Below are 23,145 nucleotides of genomic sequence, written 5' to 3'. Positions count from 1 at the left end.
AGAAAGTAAAAAGAACTGTAGGCAGGTGTGGTGACACCCGCCTCTCGGGATGCAGAAGCCGGTGGATTGCCATGACAGGACAGCCAAGGCTACACAGAGAAACTCTGTCTCGAAAAAATATTAAGAAAATAAGTGTAGCTTGAGTTCGAGGCCAGCCTGGTCTACAAAGCGAGTCCAGGACAGCCAAGGCTACACAGTGAAACAACACTGTCTCAAAACAACAACAACAAAAAAAGAAAAAGAAAAAAAAAAAGAAGAAGGAGAAGAATAGCTTTCTGCCATCTTGGCGCCTGTGGAGGCCTGCTTGGGAACTGGACTTCTAAAATGCAACTGTGTCTGGAAGACTGTGGTGCAAGGCCATTTTTGCTGGCTACAAGCGAGGTCTCCAGAACCAAAGAGAGCACACAGCTCTTCTTAAAATTGAAGGTGTTTATGCCCGGAATGAGACTGAATTCCACTTAGGCAAGAGATGTGCTTATGTGTATAAAGCAAAAACAAAACAAAACAAAACCAAACCAAACCAAAAAACACAGTGACTCCTGGAGGCAAACCAAACAAAACCAGATCTGGGGAAAAGCAACTCGGGCCCACGGAAACAGTGGCGTGGTTCGTGCCAAATCCCGAAGCAATCTTCCTGCGAAGGCCACTGGACACAGAATCCGTGTGATGCTGTACCCTTCCCGGATTTAAACTAATGAAATGTAAATAAAGAAAAGTGTGGGGGGGAGTGTAATCCAGAACTGTACTCCAGACCGGTCCCTAGTGTTTAAAACTATTTCTACCGGAGTGCTTAGAGATGTTTGCATGTTAAAGCCTAGAACTGAAGTCCCTGCCCCTTCTCATTTCTGAAATCTGGTAGAGTGAAGATCTTGGTTACTGGGGCTGGAGAGATGGCTCAGTGGTTAAGAGCACTGTCTGCTCTTCTAGAGGACCCGGGTTCAATTCCCAGCACGCACATGGCAGCTCACAACTGTCTGGAGCTCCAAGAGCTGACACCCTCACACAGACATACATGCAGGCTAAACACCAGTGCACATAAAATAAAAATAAACAAATTATTTAAAAAAAAAATCTCAGCCGGGCGTGGTGGCGCACGCCTTTAATCCCAGCACTCGGGAGGCAGAGGCAGGCGGATCACTGTGAGTTCGAGGCCAGCCTGGTCTACAAAGTGAGTCCAGGACAGCCAAGGCTACACAGAGAAACCCTGTCTCGGAAAAAAAAAAATCTCGGTTACCTACCTGAGAAGGAGGAAGAGAGGAGGTGGCCCGAAGATAATGCTGAGAAAACAAGTCCAGAAAGGTCAGGGGACTTGCTCACAGTCAACAGTTTGTGTGTGTGTGCCTGGAGGTTAAACATAGGAGGCCATCCAAGCTAGCCAAGCTTTCTCCCCCACCGCCACAGCCCAAGCTCCTCACGGTCCATTTCTCCAGTAAAAGTAAAAGACTTTGGCTGGGAGGAGAAATCCAGAGATGGCAGATTTCGTCAATCTGCAAGAGAAGTGGAAGAATAGAATGGAAGGCGAGGTAAAGAGGCCTGGGAGGCAGGAGAGACAAACCCAAAGTGGGCCTAGTGGTGGGAAACGCAGGGAGGGGGCCCTGAACTCACTCCTTAGGAAACTGCTTGGGGAAGGGAAACTCCTCCTGGCTGGAGAAAGAGGCAATCTGCGGGCTATCTAATCTCTTGGGTGTTTTTGGTTTGTTTGTTTGATTTTGGTTTGTTTGTTTGTTTGTTTTTGAGACAGGGTCTCTCTGTGTAACAGCCTTGGCTGCCCTCCACTCACTTTGTAGACCAGGCTGGCCTCGAACTCACAGCGACCCACCTGTCTCTGCCTCCCGAGTGCCGGGATTATAGGCGTGCGCCACCACACCCAGCTGCTGTTTTGTTTTTTAAGACATGGTTTCTCCGTGTAGCCCTCCACATCTTGGAACCCACTATGAAAACCAGGGCTGGCTTCGAACACAGAGATCAGCCTGCCTCTGTCTCCTGGGTGCTGGGATTAAAGCGTGTGCATGCGTGGCAGCAGACGGCATGTGCTTAAAGTCTTTTTTATGTTCCTTCAGCCTTGCCCTGGGTAGGTCTTGGGATAGGCAGGTAGGCAATGGGTTAAAAAATGCAGGTCGGTATCACTTAGTCCCTCTTTCAGCTGTCCACACAAACCTTAGAATCTGATGGGTTGGGACCCCTTCTGCAGGCTTTGTCTATGAACCGACCTCCCAAAGCTCGGTTTTTCAGTTCCAGAGAGCCTAACTAGTCTTGGGGTGAAAGAATTCATCTAGGAACTAGTAGCTCAGTGGCTTAGTGCTTGTCTAGTGTGCGTGAGGCCCTGAGTTTGATGTCAGCACAGAGAAAGAGAAAGATAAGGGGAGAAATAGAACAGAGAAATTGACCAAGCAGATTGTTTCACCTGTTTTTTCAGTTTTCTTTTCTTTTTTTTCCTTTTGGTTTTTTGAAACAGGTTTCTCTGTGTAGCCTTGGCTACCACGGACTCACTTTGTAGACCAGGCTGGCCTCGAACTCAGAAATCTGCCTGCCTCTGCCTCCCTGAGTGCTGGGATTAAAGACGTGGGCCACCATGCCTGGCAATTCCCTCAACTTAAAAAAAAATTTATTTATTATTATGTATACAGTGCTCTGCCTGCATGTACACCCACAGGCCAGAAGAGGGCACCAGATCACATTATAGATATTTGTGAGCCACTACGTGGTTTCTGGGAATTGAACAGTACTCTCAATCTCTGAGCCATCTCTCCAGCCCTCCTCAGCTTTTGTAATTGGGGCCTTGAGGGGAATCAATTACGTGAAGTACGCAAAGTATCTGGTGCTTGCAGACACCTCTAAATGAGAGCCGTTGAAGCTGGGCGTGGCAGTGCACGCCTTGAATCGCAGCACTCAGGAGGCAGAGGCAGGCGGATCGCTGTGAGTTCGAGGCCAGCCTGGTCTACAAAGCGAGTCCAGGATAGTCAAGGCTACACAGAGAGACCCTTTCTCAAAAACAAAAACAAAACAAAACAAAAAACAGAGAGAGAGGGAGAGAGAGAGAGAGAGAGAGAGAGAGAGAGAGAGAGAGCAAGCAAGCTGTTTAGATTTTGTTGACTTGACACTGGTTATCAAATATGCCATTATTTTTTGTACCTCTAAGAAAAGGAGAGAAAAACTGCTGTCATTTCAAATACTGTTCACCAGGACTTGAAAATGTAAGTTGATTTCAGGGATAATTTTGTTTGTTTTTGTTTTGTTTTTCCGAGACAGGGTTTCTCTTTGTAGCCTTGGCTGTCCTGGACTCGCTCTGTAGACCAGGCTGGCCTCGAACTCACAGAGCTCCACCTGCCTCTGCCTCCTGAGTGCTGGGATTACAGGTATGCACCACCTCGCCCAGCTGGATTTTGGTTTTTCTTTTTCTTTTCATTTCTTTCTTTCTTTCTTTCTTTCTTTCTTTCTTTCTTTTTTTGAAACAGGGTCTCTCTATGTAGCTTTGGCTGACCTGGACTCGCTTTGTAGACCAGGATGGCCTTGAACTCAGCAATCTGCATGCCTCTGCCTTGAGAGTGCTGGGATTAAAGGCATGTGCCACCACCACTCAGGTCTAGATTTTTGGTTTTTCTTTTTCTTTCTTTCTTTCTTTCTTTTTTTGTTTTTTCGAGACAGGGTTTCTCTGTGTAGCCTTGGCTGTCCTGGAGTTGCTCTGTAGACCAGGCTGGCCTCGAACTCACAGAGCTCCACCTGCCTCTGCCTCCCAAGTGCTGGGATTAAAGGTGTGCACCACCACCACCCGGCTTGGATTTTTGGCTTTTCAAAACAGGATTTCTTTCTTTAGCCCTAGCTATCCTGGAACTCTTTTTGTAGACCAGGCTTGACTTGAACTCACAGAGATCTGCCTGCCCCCTGCCTTTCAGAGTGCTGAGATTAAAGGTGGGCACCCCAACCCCACCCCACTGGCTCTGATTGAGTTGTTGATAGCAAACTGTCATTTCCCATTGCCAATCTGTCTTCTGCACTGTCCAGATAGGAGAGGTAAAGAGAGATGTGGTGGAAAATGCCACCCCTGCATCTTTCAAGTCCTTGACGGTGGTGGCCCTGATTTCTGCAATTCCTCCAGGGAAACAATACTGTCTGATTCACTGTTTTCCCCAGCAGATGCAACTCCAGTGGCTTCTGTTGAGCTGTGCCACCATGAAATTCACTTTGCCCATGCTGCCCGGTTGCAGGTCGGGCCATCATGGGCATTGCCTTGTCTGTGCTGCTCACTATGATAAACCACAGTCACCCTGCCTTTGGCGATTCAGTGCTGCCAACTGGCTCCTGATACCTCGGGTCCCAATTAAACCCGCTGCATTTAATTCATCTAATGGAGCAGCAGAGTCTCCTACCTCAGCATCTGACACAAAGGAAAAGGTGACAATGAAGCTCTTCAGATGTGCTGGTGCCCCACACGTGTCTTACAGGACTCGTGTAGGGCCTGTCTTCTGGGCCTTCCCCTGTGGAGGATTAGGTTTACACAGCGTATTCAGTCTAGCACTGCAATGTCCCTGAGCCCTAAAGTCCCTTCGTCAACACCAAGCCATGGGTTATCAGGCAGCCCCAACCCCTTTTCAGTAGGCCATCTTTGTCTATGGCTTCAGTCAGCCACTCAAACAAACTTTCACGCTTTTTTTGTTTTCTTTGTTTGTTCCTTTAGTTTGAGACAGGGTCTCTCTGTGTAGCCTTGGCTATCCTGGACTCATTTTGTACACCAGGTTGGCCTCAAAGTCTGCCTCTGCTTTCCTGAGTGCTGGGATTACAAGTGTGTACCACCAGCCTAGGGACACTTTTTTTTTTTTTTGAATCAGGGTTTTTCGGTGTTAGCCTTGGCTATCCTGGACTCACTTTGTAGACCAGGCTGGCCTCGAACTCACAGAGATCCACCTGCCTCTGCCTCCTCAGTGCTGGGATTACAGACGTGCACCACCACACCCGGCCTCACCTTTTTTTTTTTTTAACTGTGTAAGCTGTCATATTAGACCTAGAATCTTCACTCTGTGGGCCCATATCAATAAACTCAGCCTGATCCAATTTTGTGTCCCTCCTACCTTTATCCCACACCAATAAAATCTACCCCCACACAGATTCTCCAGACTTCTGCTTGAATGCATTAGCAAACTCGTTAGTCTCTTTAATACTGGAGCGTAACTCCTCATTGACTATGCTGTCTACCTCCTCTCTAGGAGCCTGCTCAGCCTTTAGTCTGATTACAGGGACAGAGGCACCTGTTGGTGGGCTCTGAGGGACATCAGTATTGTCTTGCCCAGCATCTGCTTCAGAGAAAGTCACTGCTGGTTTAGCAAACAAGGAAGGATTAATTTCCTCAGTCAAACACAGAGAGGGCCATATCGCAGCGGGTGTGAGTCGGGGGACAGCATCTGCTGACTACTTCCTCAGGTAAGATAAACTTCTGCACAGTCCAGGGTTCAAAGTTGTCAGCTTCAGTAGGGTCCTCCCGCACATCCTCATCCCAAGTTACGGAAGCCCGTTCTTTACCAACTAACGCCCTTATTTCAACTGCTGAAACCTTCCAAGGCTGGGCCTTGAGTTTTCGCTGTAATTCTGCCAATCTCATTGTGAGGGCTTTGGGTTGATTTTCCACAACTTAAGCTCTGTGGCTGCTGGAGAGAAGATTCCCAGAATATACTCAGAAACCTTTAGACTGTTTACGAGCATCTGGAGCCAGTTTTATCTCTGAGTTCATTGTTTTCCTTCACGGGATTCTGAGATGCTAGAAGCTGGTTAATGCTTATCAGAGAGCACATTCTTTTCCCATGGCAATTTATCCAGATGTGCTAGGAGCAACCGACCAGCAGGCGCATTTTCCTGATTTTTTTTCCCACAAATTGTCCAAAGTGTTATATGCAGAGTCACCAAATCCGTTGCCTCTCACAATCGATGAATCAAGAAAACCAAACACAATTTGTCTCACATTCGTAAAACCGTTCACACTCTGGGCTTTCCGCAGCCTCCAAGCTTCTTCAAGACGCTTCAGTAACGGGGAGAAGCTTCAGTTACTGGAGTAGCTGGCAAATTGGAAAGCTTATTTTAGACATTTAACAATCATCCTTACACTTCTGTTTCTCTAAAACCACTTCCGGTACCAAAATCTGTACTGGTCAGGGCTGTTTGGATAAACCGAATTTATATATTTATATATTTATATTTATATATTTTTATAATTTCTATATTTCATTATATATATGGAATTTACTAGAATGACTTATAGGAGGTGGTCCTGCCAATCCAACAGTAAGAGTCTACTAATCCAAGAATCCAGTAGATATTCAGCCCACAAGGCTGGATGTCTCGGCCGGTCTTTACTGTCTGGCAGAATGCTGAAGAAGAAGGCTTTAATGCCGATGAAGAAATGGACTTGCCAGCGAGAGCGAGAACAAGTAGGCAGAGAGAGAGAGAGAGAGAGAGAGAGAGAGAGAGAGAGAGAGAGAGAGAGCCTTCCTCCTTCCATGCCCTCCATATAGTCTGCCAGCAGACAGTGTGGCCCAAATTAAAAGTGGCTCTTACTTCAGATGTTTTCATTAAGAAAACAAAAAATCCCTCACAGGGGATCCTAACCCAGCTGCTGGGCCCCCCCCATCAGAACTTTATAACCCATGGAGTGCCATCGAGAAGGGAGTGTGGGGAAGAGGTACTCCAGTTTCCTGATGCGGGGAGGCAGTGGCCATGCAACTGTGTGACAGGCCTGCCTGTGCTGGGTTGGGGTGGATAGCTTTACAGTGTGATTCACTGATGATCCATGGTCCTGCTGCTGACCAGGCTGCGAGATGCTGCGGACGGCTGCCTGTTACTAGGAAGCACATCCGGCCCGAGAGAATGTCTGGACGTGGTACTAACTCGGCGATACGAAGGGTCCCGTGTTATTTGCTTCAGAAAAAAAAAATCCCTATTTTTGGAGGTCATGCAGGCAAAGAATTTATTAGTCTCCCACTAACTTTAAGGCCTCTGAGGTGCTTACTCACTTAATTTGCTCTCTGGCCAAACTCACTTTGTGCTCCCTGATCCCTGCCCCAATCGGTATCTCAAGTTATAAGGTTAAGTAACTTCCTGACAAAAAAAGAAATGAGTCAGAAAACTTGCTAATCAGTAACTTTTCTCTAGATGTACAGACTCCAGAACACCAAACAGCCTTCAGACAGTAACTGCTTACGAGTCAGAAAAGCCGACCACTGTGGAATTTATGACCTTCCCAGGCCTCTTCAAACTGCAAAGATAACTTTGCCTAAATCCCTTGGTCGCCTTACAACTTGCAGACCCCTAAGCAAAATGGTCTCCCGTTGGTCATAATCTCCTACCTTCTTTGTTTGCTGACTTTCCAAATACTTCTCCCCCCCCCCCCCTTTGTTCCCAATCTGTCTTTGAGTTGCTGGCCTTTTCCGGTGCCTAGTAAATGAATGTGGGTGCTCTAACAGCGCTGGGAGACTTGGCAGTTCTAGCCTGGCTCATCACGTTTGGAGCTTCCAGCTAGGCAGGTTTTTGTTTTTTTGTTTTTTCTGGTGGCTGCTTGTCTACCTGGGGTGGATTCCATGTTCCTGAGCATTCTGCCTGGATGTTCACAGGGAGTACGGTCAGTGGGCTACTGAGACTGACTACCTGGTTATCCGCTAACACAATTAAAGGAGGAACAAAGATGAGTCCGAGGTCATGTGATTAACAGCTAGGTCGGCGAAACTCCCCGACTGCTAGCGTGCACATATGGTTGCAGACTGACCCGAGAGATTCCAAGTATCTCTGAGGGACCCAACACATCATCAGAAGATATTGACTGCTTGACCCATAGTGGGAAAAAGAAAATGATAGACTTCATTTATCGGAACCCGGCTTGACATGACCACAGCCATTTTTGTCATAACTTTATTGGTGGTGAGGCATATGACCTCAGCACATGTCCAAACCTATAGGATAAACAAAGTCACTAAGCTGAATCAGCATTTCATGATAACTATCGATGGCCAAATTGTTGTTGTGGTTTTTTTTTTTAGCTGATATTTAATGAAATAGAAAAACAATTGATGGGCCACACTCAACTTTGTGTAGCATTTAAACCCCTTCCCTCCTGCTGTACAGTGTAGTTTTTCTTGTCTTGCTGATGCTAGAGATACAGTTAAGTCTGTAAGTCTGTAATAAGTTTTCCTTGGAGAAATCTTGGACTTATCTGACTCTTCTGGTATATGTTCATATTACTGTGGGCTGTATCCAGGTGCATACACATATGTAGACTAGAGGTTGAGGCAGGGCGTCTCTGTCCTGGACTCGCTTTGTAGACCAGGCTGGCCTTGAACTCACAGTGATCCGCCTGCCTCTGCTGGGATTAAAGGCGTGCGCCACCACCGCCCGGCTAACTATCCACTTTATTTTGAATGTTTATTACATTTATTTGGTGTGTGTATGTGTGTGCATACACATATGTAGGCTAGAGGTCAACGTGGAGCATCTTCCAAGATCGTCATCCATCTTCTTCTTCTCCTTATTGTTTTGTTGTTGTTATTATTATTATTATTATTATCTTTTTTTTGAGACAGGGTATCTCTGTGTAATAGCCCTGGCTGTCCTGAACTCACTTTGTGGACCAGACTGGCCTCGAATTCACAGAGATCTGTCTGCCTCTGTCTCCTGAGTGCTGGGATTACAGGCATGCACCACTGTGTCTTGCCCCATCTTTTTTTTTTTTTTTTTTTTTGGTTTTTTAAGACAGGGTTTCTCTGTGTAGCTCTGGCTGTCCTGGACTCACTTTGTAGACCAGGCTGGCCTCGAACTCACAGTGCTCCGCACTGGTCCCATGTAGACTATAAATGGAGAAAAAGGCTGACCAGCTGACAGTGTGCCGGCGACAGTTTAAGAGAATGGCAGGTTGCCTGCCCACCAGCACCAGGGCTGCACTTCGTGCGCACTCACAGAGCACTGGAGGGCACAGATGGCTGCTTCTATTGACAGCGTGAATGAAGCAGCGAGCGATGTGAATGCAATCTGACTGCGGCGATAATTCATTTGAATCAGGTGACCGACTAAGCACCTATATATGGCGCTACGTCCACCCTGGAAGTAAATGCCTGCTTAAGGTTAAAAGAAAAAGACGGACATAACTGGGGGCCTGGCGAAAAAAAAAAAAAATCTCTTTATGAAGGGCTGGCAACGTGATTGGCTAGCTGTGTCTGAAGGGGCGGAGCTTCGAGTAAACTTCAAGCACGGCTTACTGCCCAGACGCACTCTGGGAAAGAGCAGCGAGGGGAGAGCTTCGGGAAGACCGCTCGTGGTGACGGGAGGGGGGCTCCTGTCACAGACCGCCGGTTGGTCCGCGCGGGAGCTGCGGCCACTGAGGGACGGCCAATAGGCTGAGCGTTCCCGGCCACGCCCGCGCGCTCTCTCTTCTCGCGAGGCCTGCTAGGCCCGAATATCGTTAGCTGTGGAGAAAGATGGCGGAAAATTTAAAAGGTGAAGCTGTGGTGTTTGAGGAACAGGCTACTGGCCGGGCCGTGTAGAATGGAGGGAAGGTGTCGAAGGCTCCGGGCCAGGCGTCCGGAGCCACGGAGCCTGGACCTAGTAGGCCAGCGCGGTAAAGATGGGGCTGGAGAGCGCGGGCCTGTCGCGCGGGCTGGGCGGGGCTGAGGGGAGGGGGCGCGTGCTTCGGCCGCGGGGGGCGGGGGGCGCACGGGGCTGCGCAGGCTGCGCACGGGGTTTCTCGGCCGCGCGCGGCTCACTGACTGGCGCGCCGGCGAGACGCGCGCCACAGAGTCCTGAGGAGAAGGTTGCGGCCGCACGCGGGAAAAGCGGCTCCCAGTGACCTTTCGCTTTTCACGGGAGACGCCGGAACGGAGTCCCCTGTCAAAATGGGGGAGCTGGCGACTCTAGGTGGGAGAGTGACGGGGGGGGGGGAGGTCTTCGCCGAGACTTGGGGTGTGGGGAGCAAGGTTTAGGGGAGACGATTTCCCCCCCCCCCGGCAGAAGCGGGAGTCGGCGGGGTGGGGGTGGGGCGGGGGCGCGGCTCGGTGATAGGAGGCCAGGACTCCTCCATGTGTAGGAAAAGAGAGGTGACTGTGCGCGTTCCGCGGGCGCCTAGGTGAGTACAGACTAGATTCCACAAGTGTGAGCCCCGGGCGCCGCGGGGTAGTACAGCGGCGGCCAGTGCGCGGCCAGATGCTGGAGATATTATTTGAAGCCGCTTCGGGAGGGCTTTCAGCGGCAGGTTAGAAAAGGCTTTGGGAGAGGAGAGAGGCCTCTGAGGGGAGGACTTAGTCTCCGCGGGGGCCTTGAGTAAAAAAGATGGGTGTACACGCAGTAATTTTGAAAAGTGCATGTATGTCCGTCATCTAGGGCATTTTATTGCTTTAGGGTTGAGATGGGTGCTAGGAATAGGAGATTATTTATGGACATTAAAAAAAAAAGAAGATGGAATTAGTTGTCGGCCAACATACACGTAGCAGCAAGTGTTTTCTGACATGACTTGATGGGGGAAAAAATGGCTTCTAAAGCACGTTATTAAAGAAGGCTATGCTTTGATGCAAAAGCTGTGTATGCTTTAGTTTTGGGGACCCTAAACAGGCAGTGTCAGGCCGGGCGGTGGTGGCTCACGCCTTTAATCCCAGCGCTTGGGAGGCGAGGCAGGTGGATCGCTGTGACAGGACAGCTAAGGCTGCAGAGAAACCCTGTCTTGAAGAAAAAAAAACCAAACCAAACCCTGAAGAGTCAGTGTCAGGGACTTGACTTACCACACAGATTGTTCGTGTTCCTGAATTAAGAGCATATCCCTTTGGAGTTGTACTTTTCACAGAAACAAGGAATGAATGAGACAGCAACGGATAATGCAGCCTGGAAATTTAGACTCTGGGTATATAAAGTGGTTTAGACTAAGTCAAGGAAGCTTCCAGTAATGTAACACCCCCACCCGGTCTTACTATGGCTGTCCTGGAACTCAGTATGTAACCAGGCTGGCCTTAACTCACAGATCTAAGGTCTGCTTGCCTGTGCCTCTTAAATCTAAAGGCATCACCCCTATGCCAAGCTTAATGGTCACATCTTCCCACAACCTTATGATTCCACAATTTTAAAAAACTCTGGAAATAGAAATCTTTTTCTTAAATTTGTCACTAATCATGGCAAAAGATTTTTTTTTTTATAAAGTGCCATTATTAGTGAGGATATTTTTGTTGGTTTGTTTTCGGAAACAGGGTTTCTCTGTAGCCTTGCCTGTCCTGAAATTGCTTTGTAGACCAGGCTGGCCTCCAACTCACAGTGATTCACCTGCCTCTGCCTCCTGCGTATTGGGATCAGTGAGGATACTTATTGTGGAATATTACGGCTTTTGTATTAGATGTGTTTGCTGATACTGTGTTTGATTATAGATGGCTTAAATGACCTAGACCTTGCTGGGAATGTGTCTAAAATTACATTTGTAAAATTCCCAAATGTTAGAATTCTGAAGTATATGTGGCCCCGGGACTTTGACCTAAGTGATAGAACTTTACAGTAACCCCTCTGTTTGGTGCCTTGGGGATTTTCATTCTAGCCCACTCCAACCTCAGGCAATGCACCCTACCGAGATAGAAAGTTTTTGTCTTTCTTTTGCAAAATGGGAAGAGGAGCCTTTAGGTCTTGAACCTAAGGAAAGTTTTGCTGGCCTTTTAAGGACTAGGAAGTTTAGACACAAGCTTTACTTTATTTAGCCTTGCTGTTCCAGAGTTAGAGGGCAGGGTTAGGAGTAGATTTCCCCAAAAGAGGGCATGGGTCCTCTCCGATAGGAGAACTGGACTCAGGACATGTGCAGGGAAAGACTGGTGGGGCAACTCTTCATGGTGGGCAGGCTGCTTTCCAGGAGTTGCCCGGGGAATAGAGCCTTACGGTTCTAGGAACTGGCTCTTCTGTTTTGGAGGGTCTTCGATTTGGGTAAGGCATGTAGATTAAAATTTTGGTGATTCTTAGGCCTTCTCATTCCAGGATGCAGAGTGTGCTGCAAATCTTCATGGAATCAGCTACAGGATCTGTGCCGACTGGCCAAGCTTTCTTGTCCTGCCCTTGGTATTTCTAAGAAGAATCTTTATGACTTTGAAGTGGAGTATCTGTGTGATTATAAGAAGATTCGTGTAAGCCTGGTGGGGTTGTGTGTGTTTGTGTTAGATTACCCAGACAGGGTACCCTTTCTCCACCCAACCCCCACACACCTGTTTGCAAAGAGGGTTTTCTCCTCCGATTCTTCCTGGGGGAGATGGGGTGAATCTATCCTCTCATTTCCATTTTACAGGTACAGAAATGAAGTGGCTTCTCAGAGAACAAGAGGAACACAGAATCCTCAAGTGAATGGCCATTTCCACCCGAAATACACATTGTTTAGACATAGAAAGATGGAGACTCCCCAGCAGTCAGGAGACCGAGGCAGGCAGATCTCTGTGAGTTAGGACAGCCAGGGTAACACAGAGAAACCCTGTCTTGGAAAACAAGATTGAGATTCGAACCTAGGACTGGAAGTAAAGATGGCAGCAGTTGCTCACTATCCCCACTAGAAACTCTTCTTGGTTTTTCAAGACAGGATTTCTCTGTGCAGCCTTGGCTGTCCTGGACTCGCTTTGTAGACCAGGCTGGCCTCGAACTCACAGAGATCTGCCTACCTCTGTCTCCCAGTGCTGGGATTAAAGGCGAATGCCACCACACCTGGCCTAACCAGAAACTCTTTTAACTGTAAAAATGCACTAGGAAGTGACAGCAGTTACCAATATTAGAGAAGTAGTCGCAGGTTACAAGAGCCCAGTGACAGCAGCATGCTTAGTTAAAATGTAGCCTTCATTTCCCCTATCCGAAAATATTGGGGACTGCAGTTGTGAGAATTAGCTCTAGGGTGTGTCAATTGCTCAGAATACCTGATGAGTAGTGAATGCTAGGGTTTTTTGAGACAGGGTTTCTCTGTGCAGCCCTGGCTGTCCTGGACTCACTTTGTAGACCAGGCTGGCCTCGAACTCGGATATCTGCCTGACTCTGCCTTCTGAGATCTGGGATTACAGGGGTGCGCCACTATGCCCGGCTAGTTAGCTGGTTTTTTTCTTTCCTCTTTATTTTTAGACAGAGGCTTGCTGTGTTGCAAAGGCTGGTCCCAAACTCAGAATCCTGCCTCAGCTTACTAAGTGATGGTCCTTTCTCCCCACTTGTATTTTCTTCTTTACAGATGGGATAGCAGGGAAGGCATAGTTTATAGTAACTTTCCTAAAGCAACATAGTCGAGGAGCTACAGAGAGTGACATTTTAAACTTTGTCCTATAGCTGACTCCCAGCAATTAAGGCCCCCCCCTCCCGTGCAGAAAACGGCTTGAAAATGAGGCTAGAAGCAGGGTGGTATACCTACCTACAGAGGACCTTCCAGAGGCCTGGGTGGTTATAGTGGCTTTTTAATTTTTTTTTTTTTTTGAGGCAGAGTTTCCCTATATAGCCTTGGCTGTCCTGGACTCTTCTTGTAGACCAAACTGGCTCAGTGATCCACCTGCCTCTGCCTTCCTGAATGTTGGGATTAAAGGTGTGTGCCACAGCGCCCAGTTTGGCAATGTTTTGATGTGAAGGGTTCAAATTCTTAATGTGTTTAGTCGGGAGTGTGAGCAAAAGAGGAACCAAGAAGAGCTACAGGAGTTTGGGCCTAAGCAGCTAGAAAGAGGGAACAGATCATTGGAAGATAGAGGAGGAAGTGGTCTGGGGAGTTGAAAAGTAGGAATTTCAGCCGAGTGTGGAGTGTGGTGGTGCACACCTTTAATCCCAGCACTCAGAAAGACAGAGGCAGGCGGATCTCTGTGAGTTCCAGGCCAGCCTGGTCTACAAAGTGAGTCCAGGACAGCCAAGGCTACACAGAGAAACCCTGTCTCGAAAAAACAAAAGGAAAAGTAGGAATTTCATTAGATAGTAAGGGGAGGGTGAAAGTTAATAATAGTAATCCTTACTCCAGAGGCACTGCATGGAATCATTTCAGAAAAAGAGTGGTGTCGGGTGAATAGTCTCCCTTATACAACGGCCTCAACATTCATGGTACCCCTCATGTCTCTGTTTGCCTAATAGGATCAGGAGTATTACCTGGTTAAGTGGCGTGGGTATCCTGACTCAGAAAACACCTGGGAGCCACGGCAGAACCTGAAATGTGTGCGCATTCTTAAGCAGTTCCACAAGGACTTGGAGAGAGAGCTTGTCCGGCGCCACCGCCGGTCAAAGCCACCCAGGCATCTGGACGCAAACTTAGCCAGCTACCTGGTGCAGAAGGCCAAGCAGAGGCGTGCACTACAGCGCTGGGAACAAGAGCTCAATGCCAAGCGCAACCACCTGGGGCGGATCACTGTAGAGAATGAGGTAGACCTGGATGGCCCTCCAAGGTTCTTTGCTTATATCAATGAGTATCGTGTTGGTGAGGGCATCACCCTCAACCAGGTAGCTGTTGGCTGTGAGTGCCAAGACTGTCTGTCGGCACCCACTGGAGGCTGTTGCCCAGGAGCATCCATGCACAAGTTTGCCTACAATGACCAAGGCCAGGTTCGACTGAAAGCTGGGCAGCCCATCTATGAGTGCAACTCCCGCTGTTGCTGTGGCCATGACTGCCCAAACCGTGTGGTCCAGAAAGGCATCCGCTATGACCTCTGCATCTTCCGCACTAATGACGGCCGAGGCTGGGGTGTTCGCACGCTGGAAAAGATTCGCAAAAATAGCTTTGTTATGGAGTATGTGGGAGAGGTGAGATGGGTCTGGATATGTGTGCAGCTTTCCCCACTGTTTGTAGTATGTGTTCCCCAAACCATGTACCTAAAACTCTTTTGCTTTCCTGCCTAAGCTGTTGGTCTGAATATTGTAGGGAGTGCTAGTGTTTTGTTTTTGTTTTGAGACAGCCTTGCCTGTCCTGGACTTGCTTTTTAGACCAGGCTGGCCTCGAACTTACAGAGATCCACCTGCCTCTGCCTCCCAAGTGCTGGGATTAAAGGCATGCACCACTATGCCTAGTAAATATTTTTATGTTTTATTTTCAAGACAGGTTTCTCTGGGTAACAGCCCTGGCTGTCCTGGACTCTCTTGATACACCAGGCTGGCCTTGAACTCTGTCCTGGAACTCTGTAGACCAAGGTAGCCTTGAACTCAGAGATCCACCTGCCTCTGCCCCCCAAGTGCTGGGATTAAAGGCGTGTGCCAGACTGAGTGTCTAAAGTAGTATGTAGGCTTGTCTTGGATAGACATTGGGCAATAGCCTCTAAGCCTGTGGTTCTCAACCTGTGGGTCTCAACCCCCTTGGAGGGCAGAATGACACTTTCACAGGGATTGACCAAGACCATTGGAAAACACAGATATTCACATTAAGATTCAAAATGGGCTGAAGAGATGGCTCAGAGGTGAGCGCACTAAGTGCTATATTCCAAAGGTCCTAAATTCAATTCCCAGCAACCACATGGTGGCTCACAACAATCTATTGCTCTCTTCTGGCCTGTGGGTATACATGCAGGCAGAGCGCTGTATGTATAATAAATCTTTTAAGAAAAGATTTATAACAGTAGCAAAATTACAGTTATGAAGTAGTAACAAAAATTTTTATGGCTGGGTGGGTTGGTGTACACCTTTAATCCCAGCATTCAGGAGGGGAGGCCGAGGCAGGTGGATCTCTGAGTTCAAGGCTACCTTGGTCTATAGAGTTCCAGGACACAGAGAAACCCTGTCTTAAACCCCCCAAATAGTTTTATGATTGGGGGACTGTTTTCTTTTTCTTTTTTTTTTTTTTTTTTTTTTTGGTTTTTCGAGACAGGGTTTCTCTGTGTAACCCTGGCTGTCCTGGACTCACTTTGTAGACCAGGCTGGCCTCGAACTCACAGCGATCCGCCTGCCTCTGCCTCCCGAGTGCTGGGATTAAAGGTGTGCGCCACCACATCCGGCCTGATTGGGGGACTGTTTTAAAGGGTCACAGCATTAGAAAGCTTGAGAACACTTTGAAGTTATTCTGGGGAAAAGCTAGGGGAAAGCAGGCTAGTTTTTGTAATCAACAATCTTGAGATCTTTGTGGCTTAACACATTAGGAGTTAGTCTGCATTGTTTTAAGCAGACTCTCTCTTTGAAGCCCAGGTTGGTTTTGAGCTCACATTTGTCCTGGTTCCCCATCCTGAATGCTGGGGTTACAAACATATGCCACCATGCCTATTCTAGGAGTTGGTTTGCCTGGTCTGTGAACACTGATGTGGGTGTTTCAGTAGATATCCTGTTCATATAGTGACTCTGGCTCCCTAGTATTTCTACCCCTGTCTTGTGTCTTAGGGCCTTGGGTCACCATCAGATTCTCAGCATTTTGTAGTAGGGGAATGAAGAGGGAGATACTAATGAGTCAGGCCTAGAAACAATACACATTACTTGTGCCCAGTATCTACTATTGGTTGGAAGTGAGTCACAAGCCTTACTTCAGTGCCAGGGAAGGTGTATCTGTGTGGGGGTGTGCTTTAATTTTGTGATTAGGTGTAAAACAAAAGGGAGTCCAGATGAGCAACTAGCACATGTGTGCAGCAGAAAGTACCACCTAAAGTAAGACCCAGTGGGCATTTAGGATTGGGCGGGTTTTTTTGTTTTGTTTTTGTTGTTGTTTTTCTGTTATTTTCGAGACAGGGTCTTTCTGTGTAGCCTTGGCTGTCCTAGACTCACTTTGTAGACCAGGCTGGCCTCCAACTCTCAGAGATCCACCTGCCTCTGCCTCCCTGAGTGTTGAGATTAAAGGCCTGTGCCACTTTGCCTGCTCTGAACCACATTCTAACTTGCAAGGTGGTATGTAATTAATTCAGAGTATCATCCTCAGTCTTAGATGCCAATATTTGGGGTCACTAACAGTTTGTACTAATAGTTCCTGCTCCTTTGGACCTTTCCATATTCCAGATTTTCCTGTATCTAGCCTCACCAGGCAGAAAATACTAGAGAATACTGAAACATGCATTCTTTTTTATTTTATCTATGGAATGCAGGTGAGTTTTAATTCATTAAATGAGAGCATTTGTTAGCAGTTTTTCTTGGGTAGTGGGCACATAAAAAAGGGGGTGAAGCTTAGATTTCAACATCTATGTTGAGGTTTTGCTACTGACATTCACATTCTATAGATGACAAAATAGAATCCCAAAGAGATGTCATGCAAACAAAGCTAGGTGTCATACATACAAAGCTAGTAAAGTGAGGTAGGTAGGAAATGGCTATTATTGTTCTAGCAGCCTGCTGCCCCCCCCAAGAAAGCAGGCGCAGAGAAATAAACATTCAGGATTTTACATTCAGGAGGGGGCTGAGTAGCCACTGACTCAGTTTCATAGCCTTTTTGTTTTGTTTTGTTTTTCAAGACAGGGTTTCTCTGTGTAGCCCTGGCTGTCCTGGACTCACTTTATAGATTAGGCTAGCCTCGAACTCACAGTGATCCGCCTGCCTCTGCTTCCCAAATCAATAGCCTGTTAAGCTGCCAGCTCCTGGTCTGTCTGTCTTCCTTGACAGTGAGGAGGACTACTAGAGAGTAGGGTGGAAACAGGGATGAGTTTTCAGAGTGGGACATTACAGGAGAGAGACAGGGAGGGCTGTTGAGGCCTGGAGGATATGACTCATCCCTGTGAGGCTTGGGCAGCAGGTAGGGGCAGAACAGACAGAAAGATGAAGTGGGGGCGGATGTAGGCATTCCTTCTGGTTCAAGGGACTCCAATTAGAAAGGTGGCTGGGAGTAGAGAGGCTACTCCTTCGTTCCCAGCCTTTAATGAGAGACTGGCTTCTGAGGGGAAACCAGTGGCTCCAAGCACTCACATGGTTCTCGGGGAGGCCTACCTCAGCATATTTTGCCTTAGGTGAATATTCTTGTGGCTTTTGTTGCACCCTGCCTCACTGTTCATGGTGGCAATACCCTGTTATGACCCCTATCCCTCTCCCCATCCCCCTTTTTTGAGATTTATTTCACCTTACCTGAGTGTGTGTGTGCTCTCAAGTGCATGTGTGTGCAGGTACTCATGTAGTCCAGGAGAGGTGTATTGGATACCTTGAGCTTGAGTTACAGGTCCTTAGGTTGTGTTCTGTTGTGTTTAGTTTTGCTTTGTTTTCTTTTTCTTTTTCTTTTCTTTTTTTGAGATAGGGTTTTTCTGTGTAGCCTTGGACTTGCTTTGTAGACAGGCAAACTCACAGGCAGATCGCTGTGAGTTTGAGGCTTGCCTGGTCTACAAAGGGAGTCTAGGACAGCCAAGGCTACAGGGAGAGAGAGGGAGAAGGGAGAGAGAGGGAGGAAGGGAGGGGGGGGGCAGGCACACCCAAAACACCTGTATGAATGAAGAAACAATTTGTAGATGGAGAAGCCAGGTCCTTCAGGATGAGCTAGAGTAGGTGGTATGAAATGTGGTCTGGAGGTAAATCTAGGTTTTATAGATGCAACTGTTGATCAGGACTTGGCACAGGACATAGGTGATGGCAGAAGAGGCAAGTAGCAAACAGGCTGTCCTTGCTAGATAACACAGAGCAGTCCTGCCCAGAGGGGGCTAGATTTGAAACACAGAAGAATATAAGCTGCATAAGGTGCTAGGAAGGTTTGTGTATGATGTCATCAGGGATGTGGACATTGTCTTTGAGGAAGAGAGGGAAGGAAGAAGACAGGTAGGTATTGGAACTACCTAGAAGACTGCCTCTTGGGTAGAGGGTTTTCTGAGCCAGAGAAAAGAAGGAAAAATAGCAGCATGTATCTGTTGGGAGTTGTGCTCTATTTGGGCACTTAATGTAGGCAGATGGAGGAAACCCAGGAGTGAAAGTACCCTGGGCTGAGGTACAGTAAGATCCTCACCCAGATCTCTGTGAGTTCCAGTCCAGCCTGGTCAACAAAGTGAGTCCAGTACAATCAAGGCTACACAGAGAAACTCTGTCTCAGGGGAAAAAAAAAACATCAATGGCATTTGGGATGCATGAGCAGATTAGAACTGAGATGGTGAGGCAGCTTCATGTTTACTAGGGTTGGGGTGGCCTACTGTTTCCAGCCTGAGATGTTAGGACCACAGAGTTGTGTTTGGGCCTTCTCTTGGCCCTAATTTTGCTCTCCTTTCTCATACTCTTTTTACTTTCCCTTTATCTGTGTCATGTTATCGCTAGGTTTTGTCCTCAACTTCTTTCTGGTCATCTCAGGATTTGAGGATCTGTGCCTTGGCCTTCTCTCTCTGACCTGGATCTTTCATACTAAGATTCTGTGTGTTTGTTGTTGACTCTAGCTCTCTTGTCAAGCCCTTGTCTCCATTGTCCAGGGCCTCTTTATTTCCCACGTCCTCCATGTCCTTGCCATCTGCATGGCCTGCTCTGGTTCTCACTCCCTTGTTGCCTTGTGCATGTCTCTTGCTGTCCTGCCCTGGGTCAGTCAGTTTCTCTTTGTCGCCTGGCTCACTTTCTTGCCTCTTCTCTGGGTCTTTCTGTTTGTCTCTGTGTCTCTGTCCCATCTTGCTCTGCTCCCAAGTATACATGAGGCTCTGGGACATCTCGCTGGGAACAGAAAGTGGAGGTCCTCACTTCCTTTTACTAACTACACCTTGCAGCCACCCCTCCCCTTACCCCATTGCAAGACAGCTCCTGCCATCCAGAGACTGGAGAAGGGGTGGGTGGTGGATAGCCCTCTGAGAGCTGACAGGCCCCCTGCATCGCTCCTGCTCACTGTTCTTCTCTTCCCAGGGGCCAGGTCAGGGTCTAGCTGGGGCTGGCTTTCCTGAACCTTCATGACCACTCTTACCCACCTTCTTCAGATTATTACCTCAGAGGAGGCAGAGCGGCGGGGCCAGATCTACGACCGCCAGGGCGCCACCTACCTCTTTGACCTGGACTACGTGGAAGACGTATATACCGTGGATGCCGCTTATTACGGCAACATCTCTCATTTTGTCAACCATAGTGTGGGTGCCTCCAGCAAGTGGGCAGGGGGTTGGGAGGGCCAGGCCAGGGCCCCTCCTCACCTTCCCACTGTTCTTTCTTGCCCAGTGTGATCCCAACCTGCAGGTGTACAACGTATTCATAGACAACCTTGATGAGCGACTACCCCGCATCGCATTCTTTGCCACAAGAACCATCTGGGCGGGCGAGGAGCTCACCTTTGATTACAACATGCAAGGTGGGGGTGGCAAGGGCCCCAGGGGCAGGGGCACATTGTGACATGGGTTGTGAGGACCCCACCCCAAGGCATATGGGTCATTTAGTGTTCTTCCCAATTCCCAGTCTCCTACCTGGACCCTGCCCATGGCTTGTGGGTTCTAATATTTGTATTCCCTGAATCCCAACCCGATACACTCATATGACCTTCTCTCAAGACTTGTGGGAGAGGATTTTTAGCTGGAGAGTTAAGGCATACTCACTTCCATCTTGAATGAACTACCCCTGCCCCTCCTCTTTCACCTTCCTTGTTCTGAGCCTCTGGATACCCTTGGGGTCTCCAGCCAGTCCTCTTCTTGATAAACTAATCATCTCTTAGATACTTGGTAAATAATGGGCAAGAGAGTTCAAGTGCCTTTTGGATGCCCAGGTTGCCCTCCCCTTCCTGAACATGACCTTTCTGTTTCCCTGTTAGCCTTCTTCCCCCGCAAAGTACCTCAAACCTGCTCCTGAACAACCCTTATAGTGTTGGGCTAAAGTTCTAACCCCAACCCGTCATTCCCAAGATCCTCTCCTAACTCAAGTCCCAGACCTGTTCCTAACCCCACGGTCCCTGGGTCTTCTGATATAAGTAATGGGTAGCAGGACAATTCATGCAGGCCTTCTAACAAATGCCCCCTCCCTCCTTCCCTGCTGTGACTTCACAGTGGACCCCGTGGACATGGAGAGTACCCGAATGGACTCCAACTTTGGCCTGGCTGGCCTCCCCGGCTCCCCCAAGAAACGGGTCCGCATTGAATGCAAATGTGGGACAACAGCTTGCCGAAAATACCTCTTCTAGTCCTGAGAAGTCTGAGGCCAGTCTAACTGAAGGGGCCTGAAGCCACCTTCTCTACTGCTGCCCTCTTGTCAAGAATGACCATCAAAGCCTTGTCTGCCTCCACTTGTTTTCACCTGTCCCAACCTGTCCCCACCTGTTCCAGGGTCAGGCCACGGTGCGGACTGACTCTAGCTACCCCATCTCTGTTCCTTTCCCTTGCCCCAGGCCCATTAGTCGTTGCACTTAACTCCCAGACCCATTCAGAAGCATATTTTTCATATCAGGATTCCCTAGAATTGGAATTGTCAGGTTGGTTCAAGGGGCGAGCAACTTAGCCCCCAAAAGAGAATTTTTTGGACAGCATCTCTGCAGCTCTATGTTGCTGGTGTTGGACTCTTAATCCTCCTGTTTGATCTTTGTTCATGCTGAGATTATAGGTGTATACCCAACTAAGATTTTGTGTGTGTGTGTGTGTCTGCTTAGAGCCTGTTTGACCTGTTACAGGCCTCTTTACTGCTCTAATGGTATGAGGAAACAACCCCCCGGCAGAAAGACATCAGCTCAGATACCAGCGTAACATCAAGCTGGAGCAGCAACCACAGAGCCTTTATACTCAGGAAAGAGCTAGAGGATAAGGCAGGTTCTGCTCATTGTGCTTTTGATGCTGGCTAGTATTAACCTTAAGACCCATAAGGTCCCAGATTTGGAAGTCTGAAAAGTAGTTGCCCAAATGTCACCAGAATGGGAATGGAGTAAATACCTCTTGGGAGGGTTAGGACTGAGTTTTACCATCAGGGAGTAGAGTTCTGGATATGCTGGAAACCCTGCCTTGGCATGTGATGACCACTGGAACTACTTAGAAGTTGGTACCAAGATCTAGGTAGTCTGTAGATCACACTTACGACATAATGTGCATTGAGTAGAAGCTGATGAGGTGCCAGGCACGGGGCACAGCACCTATTGTCTCAGGGAAGCCTTGAAAACTACAGAAGTGGAGCCCAGGAAAAGGCCTGTGTGGCAGAAGGCAATGTCCGGGCCAAAAGTGGCTGAGGAGAGCTTACTTGCTACAATATAGAGCCATATTCTATGAGAGCCAAGCACCCTTCTACTTACCAGCTCTAAGTCTATACCTGAGTCCACTTGTCTCAAAACTTAACTGCCTAGAAATGTACAAAAGGCAAAGATTCTGATGGCTGCCTTGCTCCCTACTCTCCCCATTTTCTCCAGGAAAGCTTTTCCTGATTTCTGTATTTGGAGTGTACACCCTGCTACCAGGTGTGTGTGTGTGTGCGCGCGCCCATGTAAGACTATACCAGGTGTGTGTATCCTGCCCATACTCCCCAGGCTCAGGCATGAATTGAATCTGGTTCTCTTGTAAACCCTTCAGCTCTCCCCAGCCTGGAGTGCACATCAATAAATGCATTGTTGAGACAATAAGCTGAGCTATGAAGAATTGGGGGTCTTGATGAAAACTAGGAAATGGGAGGCGAGGAGATGGGGCTGCCCTAGATTGTGGCCTAAAAGGCTAAGTCACCTGACTGTAATCTTCCTATTTGGGGCCCCCTATAAGGTGGTCTAAAGTAAACTTGCTACATACTTCCTTTTTTTTTAACTTCCATTTTTAAAATGTACTTAGAGAAACAGTCCAGTTGTAAAATTTATACAAAATTGACTAATCACTACAAATAAAAATAACTAGCTAAAGAATTGTAAATACAAGGGAGATAGCTGCTAAATCCAAAATGAGCCCTTACTGTTCTTAGAAAGTTTTCAATTTGTCTGATACGTTTGAAAAGGAAAACTTAGCCAGGCGGTGGTGGTGCGCACCTTTAATCCTAGCACTTGGGAGGCAGAGGCAGGTGGATTGCTGTGAGTTCGAGGCCAGCCTGGTCTCAAAGTGAGTCCAGGACAGCCAAGGCTACACAGAGAAACCCTGTCTCAAAGGGGGGAAAAAACTTTAGGAGCAAGTGTGGCGCACACTTTTAATCCCTGTTACATCAAAGACCTTAAGCACTATAATTGGACAGATTCTCATCTATTCTAACCTGACTATGCTAGCCTGGCCTATTTTCCAGCCACATGCCTGACATCTAGTCTCGTCCTGGCTGCTCCTGCTCCATCTTTGTCCCAACAGCCACCTCATGGTGAACGCCCCCCCTCCCCTCTGCTCCACCTAGAACCTCCTCCTAGGATTGCCAGTCCTGCCTTAACTCTCCTGCCCGCTATAGGCTGTTCAGCTCTAT

General features: G+C 48.0%; 1 protein-coding gene and 1 pseudogene across 4 annotated transcripts; both read left to right on the top strand.

Moving 5' to 3' along the window:
* The first annotated feature begins 323 nt into the window (after nucleotides 1-323).
* Nucleotides 324-690, top strand: LOC311602045 (large ribosomal subunit protein eL33-like; annotated as a pseudogene). Its single transcript has one exon. The product of its transcript is annotated as a large ribosomal subunit protein eL33-like (transcript).
* Nucleotides 691-9,253: 8,563 nt separating this feature from the next.
* On the top strand, nucleotides 9,254-21,355 carry SUV39H1 (SUV39H1 histone lysine methyltransferase). 3 transcript variants are annotated; one of them, XM_084790769.1, is made up of 6 exons: nucleotides 9,254-9,468; nucleotides 11,968-12,113; nucleotides 14,062-14,724; nucleotides 19,743-19,889; nucleotides 19,975-20,104; nucleotides 20,790-21,355. In XM_084790769.1, the coding sequence occupies exons 1-6, from the start codon at nucleotides 9,450-9,452 to the stop codon at nucleotides 20,921-20,923; spliced, it is 1,239 nt and encodes a 412-aa protein (XP_084646895.1). In that variant the 5' UTR covers nucleotides 9,254-9,449; the 3' UTR covers nucleotides 20,924-21,355. The 3 variants fall into 3 exon arrangements, with proteins under 3 accessions (XP_084646895.1, XP_084646893.1, XP_084646894.1); XM_084790767.1 differs by having other exon boundaries at nucleotides 9,254-9,589; XM_084790768.1 differs by lacking the exon at nucleotides 9,254-9,468 and adding an exon at nucleotides 9,732-9,885.
* The last annotated feature ends 1,790 nt before the right edge of the window (nucleotides 21,356-23,145 follow it).

Source organism: Acomys minous (genome assembly GCF_964271855.1).
Source record: "Acomys minous genome assembly, chromosome: 7".
NCBI classification, from domain to species: domain Eukaryota; kingdom Metazoa; phylum Chordata; class Mammalia; order Rodentia; family Muridae; genus Acomys; species Acomys minous.
This window is presented reverse-complemented; position numbering and strand designations above follow the sequence as displayed.